The following is a 14740-nucleotide window of genomic DNA, read 5'->3' as shown; positions in this document are numbered from 1 at the left end:
GTGCTCCCTTGGGCTGGGACAGCGCTGGGGACGCGCCCAGCAACGGCCGGGGACGAGAGGCGTTTGCTGCCCTGCATCCAGCGGTCTTCGGGGACGTGGGAAGGAGAAAGAAAAACTGAAAGCAAGGGGGGGAAAAAAAACAAAAAAGACAAAATAAAGCAGGAAGACCGAGTCCCTTCTGTCACCCCTTTCCAATCCGATGGAGGTAAAGCGTCCCGCACGCCGGGCAGCGTGCGTGGGCGTCCCGACCGCGCTCCCCTGCGCAGGGATTTGCCGTGGAGGATGTCACCTCTCGCCGCCCGGGCCGTCTCCTCGTCCCCGCAGGCACCTGCCAGAGGCGGTGGCACGTCGGGAACAGTTCAGTGGCACTTTGGCCTTCGGTTACAGTTTGCAGGTGCTTATTCCAAGAGTCACCGTCCTTTGACTGCTGCTCCGCGGCTCTAGGAAGAGGAGGCTGGGATCGAGAGTCCGTGGATGGTATTTAGAGGGTCTGGAGATTTCCCCACAGGGCTGGCAGGTTTTCTGTCCACGACTGCAAGGAGGGTGGAGGGGGAAAAAAGAAAAAGACAAGAAGGCGGCAGTGGATTGATGGATTGCAAGCACGTCGGTGCAGCTGCGCACATCCCACACCTGCACACACACACGGACCCGCTCCCTCTGCCTGCCCCCAGGAGAGCCCCCCGAAAGGGGCTGCCAGGCTCCCTGTGCCAGACCCCTCCAGGGGAAACGGAGGGGAAAGGGGGGATGCATCCCCCGAGCAATAGGGACCGTGATGATGACAGACACCCTCTGCCACCGCCGGGGACCTGGATCCGCCTGGGGAGGCGACCCAGACCCACCCCGGCCACACAGAGAACACGTCCCACGCGCTGTCTTAAAGCCGGGGTGTCCTGGGAGGGGACGGTGCCACCAGTGCGGGGAAGGGAAAGGAGCCGCACCGTGCCAGCTGCAGGCAAACTCCCGCCGAGCTTCCCCCTGGCCCAGCGCACCCCAGCGCACCCCGGCACGGAGCAGGGTCAGGGCGCAGGGCCCACGGCCGGGCCAGGCCCCGGGTGTCCCCGCACCCGCCACGGCGGCCTTCGGTGCCAGAGGGGACGCAAAGCGGCCCGGGGCTGCCGCGGGCACTGGGATGCGCAGGGAGGATTTTCTGGGGAAATAACACCTGTGAAATCGGGAAAGGTCTGAACTGGCGGGCAAAATTGCCCAGCTGAGTTTGTTTGTCTGTCTTTCTTTTTTTTCTTTCTTTTCTTTCTTTCTTTCTTTCTTTCTTTCTTTTCTTTCTTTCTCTCTTTTCTTTCTTTCTTTTCATTCCCCCTCTCCTTCTTTCTCTCCTCCTCTCTCTCGGTCCCCCTCCCCTCCCGCCAGCCCCCCGCCGGGGGAGCGCCCGTCCTGCTCCAGCCCCCTGCCCCGGCCGGGGGGGCTTCAGCCGGATAATCCGAGGTTTGTGTTGTCCCAGATAAGGAGCGGAACCAGAAACCGATCCGAATGAAATTAAAAAGAAAAAAAGCTTTTAAAGGGAAAAAACAAAAAACAAACAAAAAAAACCCGCAAAAAGCCACAAACGTTTAAAGAAAGTCTGTGGGCCTTTCGGCAGAGACAGATACGCAAGTCAGAACACTCAGGCTCCAAGTTGCTTAAAATACCTCGAAAAATATGCTAAATAACGCGCGGGTCATCTTTCCTCCTTTGTTCGTTTTCTTTCCCTCCTTTCTTCTGTCCTTCTTTCTCTCTCGCTTTCCTTTCCTTTCTTTCCCTTTTTCGTTTCCTTCCCTTCCTCTCCCTCGCTTTCTCGCGCTCTGTTTCTCTTTTTTTTTTTTCCCCTAAGAATTGGTTTACAATTATCTATTTTCACCCATCGATACTCGCAATAACTCATCCCGGGACAGCTGATGTTACGACTCGCAGCAGGTTGCCGTGGTTAGAAACGGTAAAGGGTCGTATAAAAACAAAACAAAAAAATTTAAAAACAAAACAACAATAAAGAAATAAGTGGGAAATGAATTGCAAATGCGTAAAAGAACAGAAAGTCTAATACCACGGAAAAGGAGAAAAATATCGACGAGGATTTTCTATCCAGAACAGATGAGTTGGGAGTTTTAAAACGAAACCGCCTATCGAGGAAACGAAGCTTCCACCAATGAACCGGAGTAATTAGCAGGAGAACCGTCCCAATTAGCGGCCTCTAATGTACAGGCTGAAATCAAAGCCACGCGATTCTCGCGGGGAGTTTATCGTTAAATACTCCCCACGGCGGGGGATTTATAACGCTACCGAGCCCCCGCCGAGCCGTGCGCCCGCCTGCGGTGCCCCCGGTAGCGCCTCTTACCGCGGGGATACGCGGGGGGCCGCCGGCTGCGTGCCCCGGAGAGCCCGCTCGCCCCGGGAAGGGCTGGCCCTCCACCTCCCCGCTTCCCTGGCCGCTTCCAGCCCACGCCGCTGCAAACGGGGAGGAAAAATGATTTCCAGGGAGTAATCCCGAGGTGCCGGCTGGGGCCGGGCGGGACCCGGCGAATGCTGCGGCGGGGGGGCCGGGGTAACATATTATTTACAATAATAAATATTCAAGGAGGTAACATCAGCCTGACGGTGGGGAGACCCCCACCGAGCCCCTTAGCCCCCCCGTTCCCGCACCGCTCCGGGGGTACCCCGCCGCCCCCCCCCCCCCCGGCTCTCACCTTCCCTCCCGGGCTGCTTGAACGCCATCGCCGTGGCCAGGTCGCCGCCGTGCATCGCCACGCCGGGCCCGTGGTGGGCCAGAGGGCTACCCTGCGGCTGCCAGGGGTGGCCCGGGGGGATGTAGCCGCCGGCCGGCCCGCCGTAGACGCCGTGCTGGTTGGAGGGGGGGTAGGCGCAGGCCGGGAGGAAGCTGCCCACCGAGGAGAGCCCCGGGGCGGGCTGGGGACAGGCACAGAGAGACGCGTAGGGCGGGCGGGGAAGCGCCGCTGTGCGGGGCCGGGGCCCCCCCGGGCTGCGGCGGGGGCTCGGAACAACCCGCCCGGCTCTGGGGGCCGGGGTCGCCCCCTCGGGGGGCGGGGGGTCCGGCTGGCCGCGGCGGGGGCGGCGGGAAAGCCCCCCGCCTTGTCCCCTCCTACCCCCCTCCCCTGTCCCCTCCTGCCCCCCTGTCCCCTCCTGCCCTCCTTGTCCCCTCCTGCCCCCCTCCTTGCCCCCTCTTGCCGCCCCCCGGCAGTTACCTGCGGGTACTTGATATCTCCTTCCATGGCAGCCTTGTCGATGCCGTTGACTGCCTGGGGCGCGGGGAAGGCCGTCCTGTTCACGCTGGGCCAGTCTTCCATTTTGGGGGGGTAGGCAGAGCCCTCCGTGCCAGCCAGAGCCCCTGGGGGGGAGAGCGCGGCGGCTCCCTCAGCCCCAGCCCTCGCCCCCCGCAGGGTTTTGTCCCCCGGAGCAGGGATTGGGGTGAAACGGGGGGAAAACGCCGGGTTTGCAAGCGCCCGTTGGTATAAACCCGAGGGGGGGGACGCACAGATCCGCCTGGCCTCCGCCAGCACCCCCCACCCGGGGAAAGGCTCGGTCCCCACGGCCGAAGTGAGGCGTACCCCGGCTTGGTACCCCCCCGGGGGGAGAGGCTGTCGTGTCCCCCCAAGCCCGGTCCCTCTGCCCGGCTCTCCGCGCCCCCCCGTCACTTCCACGCTCCCGAGAATTTAGGAGGCCCAATTTCTCTTCCGACGAAGGAGATTTATAAAAGTGACATCGGAATTTTAAAGATAAATGATTGCACGGAGGGAAAAGCATGCGGTTGATTTACTCGGGCTTTTTGGAAGGATAAAAGGACCCGCACCCCCTCGCCGTGTCCCCGCCGGGAGCCGGCGGGGCGGCCGGGCCGGGGCAGCCGGCGCTCCCCTCGCCTCCCCCGGCCGCAGCCCCGGCCGCGGCCCGCTCCTCCGCTCCTCCGCCTCGCCTCGGCCTTTCAGAAAACCAGGGCGATTCCTCGGGGGGATCCCGGAGAGCTCCCAGCCCCTTGCCGAGGTGTCTCCCTTGCCTTCCTCTTTTTTGCCCCTTTTGCCTCTCCCCTGGGTTGTTTTCTCCCCTTTTCACCCCCCCTTCCTTTTTTTTTTTTTTTTCCTCCCCCTTCCAATTTTTTTTTCCCCTTTGCAAAGGGAAATTCAGGGCTCCGAATTTGCGGTCGGCAATCTATCATCTCTCCGAAAATATTTTCCACATTTTTCATAAAAAGTTCAAGATGTCTGAGCCTCGCCGCATCTGGCCCCGCCGCCCCGTCCTGCCGGAGCGGGCTGCGGCGATCAAAAAATTAAAGGAAAAAAAAAAAAAACCCAAACCCCCCAAAATACCCAAAAAAGCGGGGGGCGGGGGGGGAGAGCTGCCGGGCGCGGGGCTCGGCGCGGGGTACCCACCCGTCTGCTCCACGAAGGTGCGGATGCCCAGGATGTTGGTGACGGAGTGCGCCGAGGGCCAGGAGCGGGGCAGGCCGACGTGGGCCGCCGCCACGGGCGCCCCGGGGTGCCCCCCCACCTTGGCGGCCGGCGGGGCCACGGGGCTGGGGTAGGGGTACTGGTAGATGGGGTTGTAGGGCAGGGCGGGCTGGGGGGGCGGCTGCTTGCCGCCGTCGTAGGGGCCGGGCTGGGAGAGGCCGCCGATCTTGTTCCGCAGGATGCGGCTGATGGAGCTGACGGAGGGGACGTTGTACTTGTCGCAGACGCCGTCGGCCAGCAGCCGGTCGCGGATCTCCCAGGCGAAGATGCCGGGGTCGCCCTGCTTGTAGTCGCGGATGTGCTTGACCACGTTGGGGGTGGTGACCCGCGGCTTGCTGCCGCCGATGGCCCCAGGCAGGATGGAGCCGGTCTCGTTGTAACGGGCCAGGATCTTGCTGACGCAGCCGTGGGAGACGCGGAGCTGGCGGCTGATGTCGCAGGGCCGGATGCCCAGCTGGGCCAGCTCCACGATCCGCAGCCGGATGGCGTTGGGCAGCGGCCGCCCGTTGACGAAGACGCCGCCCAGCTGGTTCACCTCCCCGTAGGTGTGCTCTGCAGCGGGCCGGCCGCGCCGGAGGAGCCGTTACCGGCCGGCGGCCCGCGGGGCCGGGGCGGCGGGGACCCGCCGCCGCCCGGGTCCTGGCCCCTGCACGTCCAGCCGGCGAGCGGGGCTTGCGGTGGGGAGGGGAAGGGAAGGGGAAAAGGGAAAGGGGGGAAAGGGAAAGGGGGGAAAGGGAAAGGGGGGAAAGGGAAAGGGGGGAAAAGGAAAAGGGGAAAAAAGGAAAAGGGAAAAGGAAAAGGGGAGAAAAGGAAAAGGGGAGAAAAGGAAAAGGGGAGAAAAGGAAAAGGGGAGGAAAGGAAAAGGGGAAAGGAAAAGGGGAGAAAAGGAAAAGGGGAGAAAAGGAAAAGGGGAAAGGAAAAGGGGAAAGGAAAAGGGGAAAGGAAAAGGGGAAAGGAAAAGGGGAAAGGAAAAGGGGAAAGGAAAAGGGGAAAGGAAAAGGGGAAAGGGGACAGGGAAGAGGGAAAAGGGACAGGGAAAAGGGAAAAAGGGAAAGGAAACGGGAAGGGAAAAAGGGAAAGGAAACGGGAAGGGAAAAAGGGAAGGGAAAAAGGGAAGGGAAAAAGGGAAGGGAAAAAGGGAAGGGAAAAAGGGAAGGGGGAAGAAAAGGAAAAAGGGAAAGGGGAAGGAAAGGAAAAAGGGAAAGGGGAAGGAAAGGAAAAAGGGAAAGGGGAAGAAAAGGAAAAAGGGAAAGGGGAAGGAAAGGGAAGGAAAATGAGAACGAGAGAGAAAATGAGAGAGAGAAGAGAGAGCGAAAAGGAGGGGGAAAAAAAAGAGACAGAAGAGGAGAAAGAAAGAAAAGGCAAAAGGAAGAGAGAGAAAAAGAGAAACAAAGGAAAAAATGAGGGGAAAAAGACGAGGGGGGGGGGAAGAGAGAGAGAAACAACGAGGACGGGAGAACGAACCCGAAGAGGCGAGCAGAGCGAGCGAGAAGGGCGGGCGCGGGGGAGCGGGGAGCCGGGAGCCTTCCCGGCCGGGCACGTCGTGCCGGCCCCCCGCCGGAGGCCGCTCGGCGGGGCCGGCGGGCGGGGGTCGGGCCCGGTGCCCCCCTCCCCGCCCGGTGTCCCCCCCCTCCCTCCGCGGAGCCCGTCCCGGAGCCCTCTCCGCCGCCGCCCGCGCTTACCCATCGCCCGGCGCCGGGGGAGCTCCGCTCCGCCCGGGGAGGGGACACCGCCTGCCCGCCGCGCCGCAGCCCCGGCCCCGGCCCCGGCCCCGGCCCCGGCCGCCGGCCCGGCATAGAGGGCCCGGGAGCGGCGGAGGGCGGGCCGGCTGGGCGGGAGGCGGCGGCGGGGCGGCGGGGGTGTCCTGGCGGCGCCGGGCCGGTTCCCCGCTCGCGGGGAGCCCCCGCCGCTACTTGGGATCAATTTGACGTGGGAACCACGTCAATCTCGGCCGTCACGGCGGAGGCGCCGCCGCGGGCCGCCCATTGGCTCCCGCGCCGCTCCTAAATGGCCGCGGCCGCCGCTCCCCGCCGCGGAGGGGGGGGACGAGGGGACCGGGGGGGACACGGCACCCTCCGCCCGCCCCCGCGGGGCCAGCGCCCCGCCACGGCCGGGGCTGCCCGCACCACCCCCGCGGGACGCCCCGCGCACCCCCCGGGCCCGTTGTAGGGGTGCGGGAAGGCGGAGCGGGGTCGACCCCACGCCCCCCCTCCTTGAGGCGGCAAGGTCCCCGCGGCCCCCTCCCCGCGCCCGTTCCCACGCAAGACGCGGACACGCGGGCCGGGGCGCCTACTCCTCCTCCAGCCCCGACGGCGCGGCCGGGACCCACGGGAGGGGACATCGCCGGGGGCTCCGGGGGGGGTGGGGCTGGTGCCTTCGGGGGGAGCCGCCGGCTGGGGGTGCGGGCCGGCGGCGGGGGGCCGCGCCAGGCAGCGGGGGGCCGCTCCGGGCCGGGGCCGGACCCCGTCCCCGCCCGGCCTCCCCTGCAATCCTGCTGCCGCCCACCCGGCGCCGAAATCCGCCGTTTCTCACCCGAATAACACCGCACGAAGGCAGCCTGGTACAACGTGGATAGGGCGAGTGTTTGGGGGGGGTTCTGTGGGGGTTTTCCCCCCAAGAAAGGTGGGGGGGAAGACCCGGAGCGTTTCTCCGCAAACGACTGAAAGCTGGGGGGGTGGGAGAGGGGAAAGAGCCTCGCAGCCAGCCGCGGGCATCGCCTTCGCCCCCGCATCGAAAACCCGCTCCTCCGTGGGTTTGACACCGGGGGGGCCGGGGGAGAGGCGGGCGGCGGCGGCGGGCAGCGGCGGGCGGGCAGCGCCCACCGCCCCGGGCCCCGGGCCCCCGGCCCCCGCGGGCAGCGCGGGCAGCGGAGGCGAACGGCGTCCGCTGCCGGGCCCCGGCCTCCGTGCGGGGACGGGCACGGCGAGAAGCCCCCACGCCGTGCCCACCCGGCCGCCCCCTCCTCCCCCGCGCTCCCACCCGAGACGTGGGATTAAACCCCCGCGCCCCCGCCGCGGGTCGGGGCAGGCGGTGCCGCCCGAGCGCTGGAAATCGGCCGTCGGGAAAAGAGAGCGGATCGATTAAAAAGCAGCCGAGACGGGCAAAGGGGTGGGTGCCCCGTCTTTGCCTTCCCCCCCCCCGGCCTCCCCGGCTGCGGCCCCCGGGAGCGCTGTGGCGATGAGTTTGCCGTCCTCAGCCGCCGGCGGAGCGGCTGCCGGCAGCCTGCGGGAAGGAGGCAATCGAAAGGCGGCCGGGGAAACCCGGTGTCTCTCCCCCTGCCCCGGTAATCCAACGGGACGATTTTTTGGGGGCATGCGGGGCTCCCCTCCCACCCGCGGAAGAGCTTTTTCCCCCCCGGGGGCCCTGCCCGGCCCGCAGCCGCGCTCGCCCGCCGCCGGGGCCAGTTGCCCGCAGCCGGGGCGAGGAGGAGGCCTGCCCGGGGACTCCCGAAGCCTCCCGGCTGCTCGGAGCAGCCCCGGCGCGGCAGCAGCCCCGGGCGGCCCGACGGCGCGGCGGGGCCGGCTGGCACCGCTGCCGGGCCAGTAGCCCCGGGGCCGCCGGGCCTGCCGGGGAGCCCCGGCCCGGGCTCTCCCGAGCCCACCCGGGCCTCCACGGCTGAGCCAAGCTTTTGTCTCCCTCTGTTGGGAAGCGCGGAGAAATCCGCGGGCCGGGGCCGCGGTGAGGGGCGGAGGGGAGGGCAGGGGCTCTCACCGTGCTGCGCCCACGCACACCCGTGGCCGCGGCCGGCTCGCAGCCCGTGGGGATGGGGTCCGGGGGGGGGGGGGGCTTCCCCCAGGTGTTTAAAGAAAACAGTACCCCACCCCGCAGCAGAAGCAGCCCCTCAGCGGGCACCTGCTGCGGGACCGCCCGCCTCCCAGCCGCCTCCCCGGGGGTCTTCCCCGCTCCCGCCGGGCCCCCGGGGAGGCGGTCGGGGGCTGCCCCGGTGGCCTCTGTCTCCGCGGGCTTTGAGCCAGAAAGAACAAGAGATTTTCGGCCTCCTTAGAGGGGTCGGGGCTGCGCGGCTGCCTTGTACCGGCGGGAGAGCGTCCGCCCCGGCCGCTGGCGTGTGTGCGTGGAAAGAGCGGGGAAGGGGAGGAAGAAGAAGAAAAGGAGAAGAAAACGAAGAGGGAAAAGAAGAAGAAAATTAAGAGGGAAAAGGACAAGAAAACGAAGAAGAAGGAAAATAATAATAAAAAGAAAACGAAGAAAGAAAAGAAGAAGGAGGAGGAGGTAAAGAAAAAGAAAAAGAAAACGAAGAAGGAAAAGAAGAAGAAAAAGAAGGAAAAGAAAGAGGCAGAAGAAGAAGGGGGGAAAAGAAAAAAGAAAAATAAAAAAGAAAAGAAAAAAGAAAAGGAAAAAAGAAAAAGGAAAAAGAAAAGGAAAAAGAAAAAGAAAAACGTAAAGAAAAAAGGGAAAAGAAAAAAGGAAAAGGAAAAGGGACGAAGGAAGGGCAGGGCGGGGGCGGCGGGCTGCCGCAGGCAGGGATGCGGGCAGGGGGTTTCTCCTCTCCCCCTCGCAGAGGCCGCTGAGAGGGAAGGGGAAGGAGCCCCCCGGGCCAGGGCCGGGCGGGCCCAGGTGCCGCCGAGCCGAGCCCAGCCGAGCCGAGCCCAGCCCAGCCCAGCCGAGCCCAGCCCAGCCCAGCCGAGCCGAGCCGAGGGCCGGCAGCCCAGCCCGGCTCACCAAACGCCCGATAATGTCATGAATAACCTGCCCCAAGCGCCCTTCGTGGTGCTCAGCGCCCTCGGAGGGACGGGGGCAGCGCCTGGGGGCTCCCCGGCACCCCCGAACCTCCCGGGCCCGGCCCTGCCCGCCCGCCCCCGCCCTCGCTCCGAGATGGTTTTAATTTGCTCCGGCTCTTTTTTTCCCCCTTTCCACCTCCTCTCTCGGCCCTCTCGGTGCATCGGCGGTGCCTCCCGCCGCCGGGCTCCATCTGGCGCCGGGAGCCGAGGGCCCGGCACGGCAGCGCTCCGGCGGGGGCTGAGCCCGGGGTGGGGGTCAGTCCCTGGCCCCGGGCGAGGGGCAGGGAGAGCTCCCGGAGCGGGGCCGCTCCGCTTCCCTCGGCGCTCCGCTCAGAAACAGAGAAATAACCTTTTTCCTTTCCTTTTCTTGCCACCGCTGTGCCGGAAAGCGCAGAAAAATCCCCTTATTCTACCCGCATTTGCAAAGCTGCTGGGCGTTCGCGTGTGTTTTTGTGCCGTGCCTTCCCAGGAGCTGAGCTTCGTGTGGCAGGCGCGGGATTTTGCGTTGTTATTTTGCCGCATAAAAACACGGACCGGCGGTGAAGCAGGTAGCTCTGAAAGATGCTTTTATTTTCAAATAGAAATATCGAGAACCTGGCTCTCCTGCGGCAGCTGGCAATTAGTAGAGTTAAAGGCAGGGGTTCCCGTGCGTTTCTCCGTTATTTATTCTATACTCGTTAATGGTTCCGAAATGCCGCGGCTCTTAGAGGGGATATTTAGTTTAGTCATGGTTATGGAGCTCATTTTCTGTCACGATCGATCAAAATCGGAAAATCCTATTGCAGCGGGTTCAAACCGAGCGCCTGTTCACGACAGGCACGCTGCAAAGCACAACGTTCCTGCCTCGCGACGCGGAGTGCAATATTATCTGGGTGCCTGCGCGTGTGCTTTTTGTGGCAGAAGGATCACAAAATTACTTCTGACAATTTTTTTTCTGGAGCATTTTGACACTGGCTAAATATAGAGAGTTGAACAATCCCGCTGTCACGACAAAAAATGCTTTCTGTTTTCTGGAGAAAAGGCTTTGAGAGCTCAAAAAATAAAATCATTCTTCAAAGCTTGATGTGCTGTCTGAGCCATTTTGTTTAATCATATATTTCAGTTTGGTAAAGGCCACAGGTTGAGTAATTAACAATAACTTGGTTTCATTTGTCAAAAGCAATTTAGCTGTATAAAATATACTCCGCTGCAAGCCAGAAGGTTCCTCAATTCTGCGTGGAGAGAAAAAAAATACCAAAACCCCCGGATTTTAAGGTTTGGATTTTTTTTTTCCTAAAGACTAAATTTTTTTATCACAGATTCTTAATGTGAAAATGCTAGCAGGATCCTGGATCCTTAATAAATTCTGTGTAGTTCTTGTGTAAAACGTTGTTGATCTGAGGACAACACAGATCGTTTAAAATTATCGCCATTGCTTAAATAAATAGCGGTGGATATATCCTACCTTTTTTTTTACTGACAGTATCATTATTTTCTTCTCCTTTTCTGCCTGTAAACCGTTTCAGATCACTTGCAAGTCACTGCGTGTGCATTCGAAATCTCTTTTAATGCCCTGCGAAGCACGCAGGCAGTGGGAGGGTTTTTCAGCTACCGGCCGAATCCGCCTGCCTCCCCTCCGCTGTAGAGGTGCACAGCGGCAGGCCAGCGCCTCAGCTCGCTAGGTACTGAAATTTTAAAAACACAAAGCAATTGGAGAACAATATTAAACAACTCTCAGCGTTACGGGCACGCAGGGGTCTTGCGGAGGTTTGAGGGCTGGCAGTGGACGCGGGCGAAGGCTTAATAACGCGCAGAAGACATCTGTCAGGCGTATGCGAGGGGGACTGGCTCGCAGGAACGGCTTCATTCAGCGGCAGGGTGGGTGTTGAAATCCAGTTCAGCTGCCTGGGGCTGGACGGGGCTGGACGGGGCTGGATGGCCCCGGCTCCTCGCTGCGGGGCAGGCTGCAGCGGCGGGGGTCTGCGAGGACGGGGCGAAGCAGCGCCGCATCGCAGCCTGGCAGCTCCAGGCTGCCTTCCCAGCAGAGGAGCTTGGGGAGGGTGAAATGCACCCCTCCTTTAAAAAGGAGGTATGAAACCCTAACTCTGCGCAGGACAGCGCTGCAGAGGCTCGCGCTGCTGGCCGCAGCGAGGGGCAGAAATCCCGAGAGCAGCAGCTGAGCATGGCTTTTTCTGCCGTTGTTAGGGCTTAGATTCAAACCACCGTGGAAGCGGTGCTGGGGCGTGGGATGCCGTTGCAGGGGCTCTGGGCAGGTGCCGTGCCTGCCCGCGGGCGCTGAGCGTGGCCCCGGGGTGCGCGGCAGCACTGCCCTGCCTCCGTGGGTAGGGGACGAGCTCTTGTGCCGCAGCCACGCTGGCTGCAGGCCAGGAGGCAGATACCTGTCCCTTGGCGTTAGCCCTCACGGGGGAGTTCAGAGCCGAGGGCGTCGCTTAGCTTTCCATTTCCCTCGGTCTGCCGAGCCCATGACAAAAAGACACCTTTCGTCTTCGGCACTCAGGTCCTTCCTTTCCACCTCGTCTTTAGGAGTGCCGAAGACGTGGTCTGCACAGCCCCCTCCCCGGCGCCAGCAACCATCCATCCCTCTCCTGCAAACACTCACCCAGCCCAGCGCCACGCGGCGCTGAGAACCCACAGTCCTCGTGACTTCGGTGGGAGCCGTAGGTGCCGTGAGAGACGACCAGCACCTCCTCAGATGAAGCCCTTGTCTCCTGCCGCCGAGACCACTGGAGCCAGCGTCTGTCAGTTCATTCTGGTGAATATTTGGTCCTACAGCGCACTGAAAGAGAAACAAACAAAAATAACCCCCAAATATTTTCCTTTAGATTAAGCCCCGGCTTAATGTTAAGCCCATATGGAAGGAAGTCTCTGCCTGAGTGTAAACCTCTGCACGATCAGCTTATTAGCTCATGCCCAGCTTCGCAAACAAACGCTGCACGTGCTCGCCGACAGAAGGGATGAAGGGCTGCTAAACCTATTCCTTTGTTTTCTTATTGAAATGGTTTTCTCATGACCATAATGAAGTGGGAAGGCCGCACACTTGGCAAAGAAACGGATGTTAAGTTGTGCTGGTGGAAAAACACATGGAGTAGGCTGAAACAGCCCCGCGTCGGCTTGTTGCATTTGGCACCGCGCGTCCGGAGAGCGGCTGCACGCTGAACGGCGCGCACGTGGCCCCGGGGGAGAGCAGGGAATCTCCTCCTCGTGGAAACTATTTCGGAGGAGATTCGGATACCTTTACTCACACCGAAGTCAGCCAGGGTTTATGGCACGGATCCATCCTGCACATCACCCCTGGCTCTCGGAGATGGTCCTCCGTCGGTTTGGTGCGGGAGCCTCTCAACCCTAGGGAATCCTGGAGAAGGACCATGGGGGAAAAAGGAGGGGACGTACATCAGAGCCAATGGGTTGGAAGAAAGGCAGGATAAATAATCCATCCAGATCTTACAGAGGAATAACCTGCCCTGCCTTTCAGACAGCAATGGGCTCCATGAGCCTGAAGACGAGGTCTCACTGATGGCCAGGCTCTCCTGGTGTGGGAGCCTGCGGCCAGCCGAGGGGCAGCGGAGGCAAAGGGCAGCCGGGACGGCTTCGGGGGGCGAGCCTGGCCCCTGCCTCGCCTGTCACCTCCGCCACCGGCTGCGAAGACGTGCCTCCCGGGCCACTTGCTGGCAGCTGCGGCAAAAGAAGGCAGCCTCCAGGTTAGTTTGCCTCGTGCATTTTGCTCAGCGTCTGGCTTGGTGTTAGGGGTGGTGAGGGGTGCAACAGGTTAAATCTTACACTGCTGGGCTAGGAATATAACGTACCTTCTGCAGCTCTTTATGACCTGGTGCCACACTTCATAGCTCTTAACAAGGGCGCTGTATGAGGTATGCGCTCAGCGTGTTGTTCCAGCAAGCCAAGAGCTGCGTTTCACGGCGTTGTACCAAAGCATTTCACGGAGTTCAGAGCCATTTAGTGGCAGGTAAACTCTTTTCAGGGATCATTTCACAGCAGAAACTTATATCAATATGAAAACGCGCCGAGGTAGCAGGGCAAGAGTGAGGTGAACGGCAGAAAACATTATAACCGTCATAAAAGCTCTGAATAATCATCGCAAAACTGTGTTTATTTCTCCCTGTATGTGGCACGGGGGATATAAAATGGGATTTACAGCACGTAAAGCTGTGAAGAGCTGCCTTGTCCGTGCTAGCCGACTCCTTCAGCCCCGAAGCACCTCTGTGGGAACCGCTCCGGTGATGCTCCCTTTGCTTCCCATTCCTGCCTGTACATGCTGGCAGCGTGCTCCTCGCACACAGCCCTTAAAATTGAAGATAAGGGGGAAAAAATACCTTACCTTCACTGCCCTGGAAACTGAGCAAAGACTAAGAGTGGGCATTGTGAGCAGCAGCCTGCCTTGCACAGCCCTTCCTCCTCCTCCTCCTCCTCTTCCCATGGGCGCAGCAGCTAAACCCTGCAGATGGCCGTTCACCCCACAGAGCCGTGGGGCCGATGCACTCACGGTCCTGCAGTATTTGTTTCACGCATCCCTAATTAAATATTGCCAGCTCCTAGAGCTGATTCTCCAGGTTTGCCCGGGTTCTCCCTCCTCACCGCCTGGCCACAGCAACGCACCGTGACCTGGGCACGAAGCTCTCGGGGGCAGCAGGATTTTTCTCAAGGCTTCATCTCAGCCAGGAGCTCTCCATTGGGTCGTTTGGTGCAGCTCCAAGAGCAAAACCATGGCATGGCCGGAGGGATGAGCTGCAGGTGATGGGAGGGAAACCCAAACACTCTGAGGGGAGGAAGGACGGAAATCAGCTCCTCCCATCCCCTTTGCTCCGAGGGACATCGTGGTCCTTGGCCAGCCAAAGATGGGGCTGGTGGTGCAGCCGCGGTCCTTTTCCCTGCCGCAGAGAAGGGGGGAAGCCTGTGAAGTGGGTGACGATGCAGCTTTGGAGGAACTGGCAACAGCTGGAGCCCAATATTAGAAGATGAGCCTATGTAAGACACTTTCCCACGCTCCTTGGTGAAGCCGGTGTTTGCCCTGGGCTGATACTAGCTTTATGCCCTGCTCCCTTAATAAAAGCACCCACAGACAGCGATGGGTGCTGCACAGCCTTGGTACCAAACGGGGTCCCGCTTGGGCATGAATTAGTTTGGAATGGAAGCGATTGCTCAATTCCCCTTGTCTCCCTGACTCTACAGGGCTGGCAAGAGATGATAAAAATAAATGAAAAAAATAGTTATTTATGTCCCTACAAATTGTTTTCATTGAAGTCTTTCTCCAGGGGAAAAAAAAATCCTTTGAGCAAAACGGGTCTTTTTTTCCAGGGGTGTGAGTTTGGGTAGAAATGTTTTGAGATGCATAAGATGGTTTTCTGACTGTGGGTTTTTTTGACAGGTGAGATAAGAGAAAATTACTAGTCCTGTATGGCTGGGAAAGTGTCTTTTTGGGTCAGGGAAAAGCCAAAATATGTTTTGGTCTCCCTGGTTTGGTTTGATGGGGGGGTGCTCTCTTAGTTTGCTTTGAAAGAGGGAAAAACCTCGTAGCTTGTTTCATTTCAAGTTTTTCCT

General features: G+C 61.0%; 1 protein-coding gene across 1 annotated transcript in view; it reads right to left on the bottom strand.

Annotated features, from left to right (window-relative positions):
- Positions 1-440: 440 nt before the first annotated feature.
- PAX1 (paired box 1) overlaps positions 441-14740 on the bottom strand; it is a gene marked incomplete at both ends in the record, with an annotated part of 40687 nt that continues 26387 nt past the window's right edge. The window contains 4 exons of the mRNA XM_082307324.1: positions 441-532; positions 2676-2895; positions 3192-3334; positions 4371-5000. Coding sequence (XP_082163450.1) covers positions 441-532; positions 2676-2895; positions 3192-3334; positions 4371-5000 — 1085 coding nt within the window. The remainder of the gene's footprint in view (positions 533-2675; positions 2896-3191; positions 3335-4370; positions 5001-14740) is intronic.

This window comes from Platalea leucorodia (genome assembly GCF_965183815.1).
Source record: "Platalea leucorodia genome assembly, chromosome: 3".
Lineage (NCBI taxonomy): Eukaryota > Metazoa > Chordata > Aves > Pelecaniformes > Threskiornithidae > Platalea > Platalea leucorodia.
The sequence above is the reverse complement of the archived record's forward strand: the minus strand, read 5'-3'. Positions and strand labels throughout refer to the sequence as shown.